At 47.1% G+C, this 8,537-nt stretch overlaps 1 protein-coding gene across 1 annotated transcript in view; it reads right to left on the bottom strand.

Moving 5' to 3' along the window:
- Positions 1-292: 292 nt before the first annotated feature.
- The window catches only part of sardh (sarcosine dehydrogenase), a 27,551-nt gene continuing 19,306 nt past the window's right edge, over positions 293-8,537 (bottom strand). Inside the window, exons 12-21 of the mRNA XM_027162505.2 lie at positions 8,343-8,426; positions 8,130-8,243; positions 7,906-8,044; positions 7,172-7,285; positions 6,733-6,880; positions 4,849-4,942; positions 3,260-3,422; positions 2,604-2,772; positions 1,192-1,327; positions 293-622 (exon numbers count right to left, since the gene is read on the bottom strand). Coding sequence (XP_027018306.1) covers positions 488-622; positions 1,192-1,327; positions 2,604-2,772; positions 3,260-3,422; positions 4,849-4,942; positions 6,733-6,880; positions 7,172-7,285; positions 7,906-8,044; positions 8,130-8,243; positions 8,343-8,426 — 1,296 coding nt within the window. The 3' untranslated portion in view covers positions 293-487. The remainder of the gene's footprint in view (positions 623-1,191; positions 1,328-2,603; positions 2,773-3,259; positions 3,423-4,848; positions 4,943-6,732; positions 6,881-7,171; positions 7,286-7,905; positions 8,045-8,129; positions 8,244-8,342; positions 8,427-8,537) is intronic.

The raw sequence follows: 8,537 nt of genomic DNA, 5'->3' as shown, positions 1-8,537 counted from the left end.
GAGTGCAGGTAAGAGAGAGTGTGTGTGTGTGTGAGAGAGAGAGAAAGTGAGTGAGTGAGTGAGTGAGTGAGTGAGTGCGTGTAAGAGAGTGTGTGTGTGTGAGAGAGAAAGTGAGTGAGTGAGTGAGTGTGTGTGTGTGAGAGAGAGAGAGAGAAATTGAGTGAGTGCATGTGAGAGTGTGTGTGTGTGTGTGTGTGAGTGTGTGTGAGTGTGTGTGTGTGTGTGTGTGTGTGTGTGTGTGTGTGTGTGTGTGTGTGTGTGTGTGTGTGAATGAGCAGAAGCAGATTTATCGTTGTCCCTGAACCAGTTTTATTTTCAGCTGTTCAGTGAGGAAGAAAACCAGAGCGAGACAGATGCGGGACGAGAGCGAGACAGATGCAGGACGAGAGCGAGACAGATGCAGGACGAGAGCGAGACAGATGCAGGACGAGAGCGAGACAGATGCAGGACGAGAGCGAGACAGATGCAGGACGAGAGCGAGACAGATTCACTCAGAGCTGTAGATCCCCTTCACTTTCTTGTTGTCTGGGTCAAACGGGGACTTCAGGTGAGCTTTGGCTTTGTAGACCACACCCATTCTCTCCAGAGTGAAGTCACCGCTGCGGATGAAATCTGGGCTCACCTGCAGACGTACACACACACACACACACACACACACACACACACACACACACACACACACACACACACACACACACATCCCAAGGAATGTCAGTGCACACACACCACAGGAACAAAGCGAGGAACCGCTATAAAGAATCAGAGATCTGTCGAGTTCTCCGTGTCTCAGACCTATGCAGAAGACGAACGCTCACTAAACCGTTAGCTAAAGAGACACGATGTAGCTTCACTTTGGATTCGGAGACGATTTAAAGCATCTGTATGACATCAAGCTGCTCAGTGACTCGTCCTGTGGTGTGAACAGATCCTGTTTATCTGCTCATCACTTCGTCTGAGCGTCAGACTCCATCACACGTCTGTTCACATCATCACTTCTTTTTTTACTATTCTGTCTGAATACAGTCACATCCAGCACCGCTAACATCTGTGACCTTTGACCCCAGGGGCAGTTGCAGCCTTGATCGATCCTCTGAGATAGAGATGGAGGAATTTATCATACTGTCACACATCACAGTACGTGTGTGTGTGTGTGTGTGTGTGTGTGTGTGTGTGTCTGTGTCTGTGTCTCACCACTCCTCCATCTGGATCTCGGACGTATCCGTAGCCGATGGTTTTGTTGATGGCGTATCCGAACTCGGCTCTACGCAAATGTCCAACAGGAACGCCGTTACGGAAAATAGCCTCTAATCCGAACATAGGCACTTTCCTAAGGGAGAAAACAGCAAAGACTTTACTATCATCACACACACACACACACACACACACACACACACACACACACACACACACACACACACACAGACTCAGGCACACACCCACAGGCACTCAGGCACACACCCACAGGCACTCAGGCACACACCCACACACACCCACACACACAGACTCAGGCACACACCCACACACACACAGACTCAGGCACGCACCCACACACACACAGACTCAGGCACGCACCCACACACACACAGACTCAGGCACGCACCCACACACACACAGACTCAGGCACGCACCCACACACACACAGACTCAGGCACGCACCCACACACACACAGACTCAGGCACGCACCCACACACACACAGACTCAGGCACGCACCCACACACACACAGACTCAGGCACGCACCCACACACACACAGACTCAGGCACGCACCCACACACACACAGACTCAGGCACACACCCACACACACACAGACTCAGGCACGCACACACAGACTCAGGCACGCACACACAGACTCAGGCACGCACACACAGACTCAGGCACGCACACACAGACTCAGGCACGCACACACAGACTCAGGCACGCACACACAGACTCAGGCACGCACACACAGACTCAGGCACGCACACACAGACTCAGGCACGCACACACAGACTCAGGCACGCACACACAGACTCAGGCACGCACACACAGACTCAGGCACGCACACACAGACTCAGGCACGCACACACAGACTCAGGCACGCACACACAGACTCAGGCACGCACACACAGACTCAGGCACGCACACACAGACTCAGGCACGCACACACAGACTCAGGCACGCACACACAGACTCAGGCACGCACACACAGACTCAGGCACGCACACACAGACTCAGGCACGCACACACAGACTCAGGCACGCACACACAGACTCAGGCACGCACACACAGACTCAGGCACGCACACACACACACACAGACTCAGGCACGCACACACACACACACAGACTCAGGCACGCACACACACACACACAGACTCAGGCACGCACACACACACACACAGACTCAGGCACGCACACACACACACACAGACTCAGGCACGCACACACAGACTCAGGCACGCACACACAGACTCAGGCACGCACACACAGACTCAGGCACGCACACACAGACTCAGGCACGCACACACACACACACACACCCAGACTCAGGCCACACATAGACACACTTACAGACACAAACACTCACAGATACACAGACAGACAGACAAACGCTCAGACTCACTCGTCGATGGTGAAGCAGACGATTCTCCTGCGCAGACCTTCAGCCTTCTGCGTCTCCAGAGCCTGACGTCCCAGAAAGGGAACAGATGACTTCAGCTTACAGGTGAATGCAAGCCCCGCCTCCAGGGGCGTGTCATCAGGGCGCAGGTCAGCGTGCCAGTGTCTGTAACCTGAGAAAGAAGAAGAAGTGGGCGGAGTTAAATCCAGTAAGATCCCTGAGTGACGCGCAGACATAAACCCCAAAGAAACGTATTATTAGGTAATTGTGTTATTATTACGGTGCTGAAGCGGTCAGACGTTTAACACACAGCTCGTGGGCTCTTTGGTGGATCGTTGAGAACCTGTAAAAGCTCCTCACGTCATTATTCGTGAGGTTTCTTTGACACTCAGCTTACTAAAGGCTAAAGTATTGGCACCCCTTTGCCCTTGTTTTCCCCCTTTCTACTTACGTCATCACCAATCGGTTTGTGTCTCTCACGTAGCGGGTTTTTTTTTTTTTTTTTGGTCAGTAAGCTCCGCCCACAATCTCTAGAGATTTGTTATGTGACGGGAAACTGATCGGTGTAGGAAAAGCTCTGGGATTCGGATCAATGACCCCGCGTGTGTGTGAAACGTGTGTGTGTGTGTGTGACAGAAGGCGTGGGAACAGAAGCTCACCTTTCTCTATGCTGAGCGAGTCGATGGCTCTGTAGCCTGCATTCTGGACACCATGTTTGGCGCCGGCGGCCATGACGGCCTGGTACACCGGCAGGCAGGAGTCTTTAGGGATGTGCAGCTCCCAGCCGAGCTCTCCAACAAAGGACAGACGCATGGCTCGTACCTGCACACACACAAACACACACACACATTTCTCCAGAGACTCAAACACTGAATTCTGTGGCATCAGCAAATCAGAAGTTCGACCTGAAAGCATTAAAACAATACACTCGCTCTTTCAGCACTCGCTATAAATAAACGGTGAGCTCACAGATTAGTGACACTACGACACGGCTAATTACCGTAACGCTAACGTACAGTAAGTCTCGAGGGTCTGCGTCGGATCCTCGGTGATGTCACGTTGATGACATTAATGATGACATTTTAAGCACATGTAAGTACACGACAAAAATATAAACAAGGTTAAACTTTGTGGGGTTAAATTAGTGTGAGAAACAGAATTCCTGGACTTTTCCAGCTGCATTAGCAGAAGTAAAGAAGAGTTTGTGTTGATTCTGCAGGAACTAATTGTAAAAAAGTGCCTGTGTGGTGGAGACAGAGAGAGTTAATTGGAATAAACTGTGTGTGTGTGTGTGTGTGTGTGTGTGTGTGTGTGTGTGTGTGTGTGTGCTGACACAGCGCACCATTACTCCCGCTCTCGGGTCTCTACAGAGGAAGAAAGTGTGCACTCGTGTCTTTTCTGGATCAATCGCTCCTCTGCAGCCTTCAGCACTTATTTCCCCTCCATATGCAGTAAAGGTTCACGTCTGATTTCAGCTGAACACATGACGATTCTTTAACAGATTATTTTCCTTGTTTTTTATTCTGATTCGTAAATCAAACATCAGTAAAATCCCGTCTCGTGCGATCAGCGTTACAAAAAGACGCCGTCGCTCGTTTTCATCGATAGATTCACGGCGGATGAAACGATCCTGAATAAAACGATTCCAGATGTGGAGCGGTGATTACGCAGCAGATCACGGATCAGTGTTTGTGCTTTTTAAAGGATCAGAACATCAGAAGAACCCGTCTGTACGGATCGCCTTTATTTCTGTTTGCATCAACAGCGTTTGTGAGATTAAAAACTCACACAAATGTGAAACTGTTGCTTTTTTTGTGAAAAAAAAAGTATTTTTGTGCTTGTTTTTTTTCCATGGAAAACTCTCATGTGAGAAAACACACACACATGCACACACACACACACATGCACGCACACACGCACGCACACATGCACGCACACACACGCACGCACATAGACTCACACTTATTGTTTTTTTTTCATGGAAAACTCTCATGTGAGAAAACACACACACAAATGCATGCACACACACATGCACGCGCACATGCACGCGCACATGCACGCACACATGCACGCACGCACGCGCACACATGCACGCACACACGCACGCACACACGCACGCACACACACATGCACGCACACACACATGCACGCACATAGACTCACACATTGTTTTTTTTTCATGGAAAACTCTCATGTGAGAAAACACACACACACACACACACACGTGTCTATATAAAGAGAAACTGACCTTGTGTCCAGCAGCCGTCACTATTTTGTGTGTGGAGAAAGGAAAGGCTTCGTTACTCAGATCCACATCTACAATCTCCTGAAGCAAATCCCGACTACACACACACACACAAACACACACACACGCACACACACACAAGCTGTATATCACACCGCACTGACATGATGAACACCTCTGTATGTAATTAGCAGCTATTAATAATTCAAAGTTGGATAATTAGTGGTTTCGTTTTTTGTCACCTGACCGACTAAATTTCACTTCTATCCTTCATTCTGTCCTTTTCTCTCTGTCTTTTATTTACTCTACTTTTTCAGCATGAAGTTGATGGTAATTAACAAGGAGGTTCCGAGTGAAATACCGAGAGGATTGAGAAAGAAACTGAGACGCTAGAAACTGGAGTTTACTAGAACGTTGGTGTTCTGATGTTTTATAGGAACACAATAAATCTGATAGAATAAAACCCTACAATGATGCAGAGATGTTACGCTATAATCATGTTATTACAATATTATAACCATACAAAGTCCCAATATTATTATTACACATTATAGCAGTGATCATGTGACATGATCCGATGCCTCAGCGACGCCATGTGGCGTCAGCCAATCAGGTATCAGATCTGTGTACTGTGTAAAAGTCGACGCGTTTATGTTAATGTTTCACCTCAGAAATGAGATCACACTAACGGTGTCTCACTAGCGGCTCACTTCATTATTAGCCGTGAGAGGTAACAGAATAAGCCCTGACACGCGGGTGAAGACACTGACTAACGCTGCTTACAGAAATATTCACTCCCAGACATCACTGTGAGGAAAAAGGTGTATAATGTTCATGAATTATTCGTTAAAGATGCGGTCTCCGTTGTTTGAAAGCCAATGTTGACATTTGAAATCACCAAAACAAACACGCCCCTAACCCAAACGGGTCCCACCCCTGTATCGATAGCTCCGCCCACACATATTTACGTAACCCAGGCGACTAACAGAAAGAAACATGTCTTTATCATAGCTGAAGGGAAGAACAATACGATTGTAGATAAACAAACAAGCAAAAATGCCACACAAGCATAATGATGTAAAGGACAAAGGCATATATTAGTTCTGTGTAACAAAGCAAAACCAACGTTACTCACCTATCGAGAAGGAAAAAAGCGCCTCGGCGTCTTAAGTAAAGTCGGCCACATATTCACAGGTCGGAGTTTCCCGAGTCAGTAACTCCTGAGCTAAACGCTGTTACTACACAAAACGCGGTTGTAGCTGCCTCTCTACATTACTACGATAGAAAAGAGGTGTTATTTGTGTAGTAACAGCGTTTAGCTCAGGAGTTATTGACTCGGGAAACTCCAACCTGTGAATATGTGGCCGACTTCCTGCTCCTTCAGTTCTCTCCAGCGCTGGAAAGCTGATCCTATATTAACACGTCCTACTTCTTGTCCTTATCGTAAGTCTTTCTTCTCTTTCTTTCTTTGTTTTTATCCTCCATGTCCATGTTAAAACCACTTTCTGCTAACGTCACACACGCGCACTGAACACTCTCTCCGCCCATATCGACAAGACCCGCCCCTTTCTGCTCATTGGCTACACGTTTGTTTTGTTTTGTTTGTCGTCCCGACTCGCTTTTCTGAAGCGTTTCTCAAACGACGGAGACCGCCCCTTTAACTAAAGTATAAATCACTGACACGGCGGTGAGGAAGCAGAGTTACTTTAACTATACCAAACTCATTCACTTCCTATAAGTCAACATAAACATGTAAAGTCCTCGAGAGAACTTAAAGTGCTGACACTGGAGACTCCTTCCATGAACATAAACTTCAAAAAAAATACTTCACTATGTCAAGGATCTTTAAAAGTAAAAGTTGACTAAATGTGGAGTGTCTGGTGTCACCTCTTGGGTCCTTGGATGCTGATCATGCCCATGTCCTCTGAGTGATCAGTCAGTGTGCAGTTAAAGCCTCCATCTTGCAGAACGGTCAGGATGTGACTCCAGTTATGCTGCGCTACACCACCTCCAACAGCCAAGTAATATGCATCATCTACACACAGACACACACACACACACACAGGTTTAATCTTGAAAGAGAACGCACCTTTAGAAAAAGTCTAAATGAGCCTCTTAATTAATATGCATGCATGCGCTTATGAATATGCGCATACTAATGAGTCGACAGACATCCTTAATTGTTCTAGCATTCTTGTGCACCTGCAAGACATTTTTAAATCTTGCTGTGAAACCTGACTGGAAGCTACTTGCCCTTACTTCAGCTGTGTGTGTGTGTGTGTGTGTGTTTGTGTGAGTTTTGTGAATTTTTTTTATTTTAACATACCGTTAAATTCAGGAGACAGTGGGAGGTGGGCGGGGCCAGGTTCCAGGCGACTGACAGTGAGATCCGCCTCAGTCCCACCCTTCTTATTCAGCATGCAGGTGTACACAGTGGAGCCTAGAAAACACACACACACACACACACACACACACACACACTCGTTTGAGTCACCAGATGTTATTGCAGAAGTTTACAGTTACAGACATCAAATCACATGATGGATGTTGATGAACATCATGTTTATGCAAATGTGAAATAAATAACAGGTAACTAACATTTACAAAAATATAAAGATTTGTCTTCAAATCAACTGTTTACAAGTATGATAAAAATTTATGTTTTTTGTGATGTGTGTAGGTGTGTGTGTGTGTGTGGGTGATGTGTGTGGGTGTGATTGTGTGTGATGTGTGAGTGTGATGTGTAGGTGTGTGTATGTGTGTGTATGTGTGTAGGTGTGTGTATGTGTGGGTGATGTGTGTAGATGTGTGGGTGATGTGTGTGTATGTGCGGGTGTGATTGTGTGGGTGGGTGTATGTGTGTGGCGGTGATGTGTGTGGGGGATGTGTGTGATTGTGGGTGTGTGGGTGATGTGTGTGTGGGTGATGCGTGTGTGGGTGATGCGTGTGTGGGTGATGCGTGTGTGGGTGATGCGTGTGTGGGTGATGCGTGTGCGTGTGTGTATGTGTGTGTGCGATTGTGTGTGTGCGATTGTGTGTATGTGTAATGTGCTCCATAACCTGGTGCTTTGTTGACATCAGCAGTGAACAGCCAATCAGCTGCTTTCTTGGCGTCAGGACCAGTGAGATAAAACTTCCCGAAGTAGGACATGTTAAACACAGCTACAGCGTTTCTACAGGATAAACACTCATCTCTGATCTAAACACACACACACACACGTTAGCATGTACAACCTAATAGTTGTTACTCAGTACAAAACACACACACACACACACACACTTGCCATATCATGATGTGGAGGAAAGTTGAAGGTGTACTCTTTGCCCAGAAGCTCATTGTATTTGTAGTCCCTGTTGTTTGGAATGTCATAAGCACCATAATAATCATAATCCAGAACCTACACACACACACACACACACACACACACAAACACATTCATCTGGAGGGGGGGGTATGTTTGTGGGTGTGTGTATGTGTGTGTGTGCCCGTCTCTAACCGGTACAGGTCCGTCTTTACAGAACCAGCCCGGTCTCTCCCAGCCGTGTCTCTCCTGGAACACACAGCCCTGCTCCAGAAGCACCTACAGACGGAGAGATTAATGATGTCTGTATTAATAAACATTGTTTACTTCACACACACTACTGAGTTCTGGACACTGATTGGTGTTCAGGTGTTGATTAATTCTCTCTAA

The sequence above is a fragment of the Tachysurus fulvidraco genome, chromosome 20 (genome assembly GCF_022655615.1).
Source record: "Tachysurus fulvidraco isolate hzauxx_2018 chromosome 20, HZAU_PFXX_2.0, whole genome shotgun sequence".
Taxonomy (NCBI): domain Eukaryota; kingdom Metazoa; phylum Chordata; class Actinopteri; order Siluriformes; family Bagridae; genus Tachysurus; species Tachysurus fulvidraco.
Note: the sequence above shows the minus strand (reverse complement) of the source record. Positions and strands in the feature narration are given on the sequence as shown.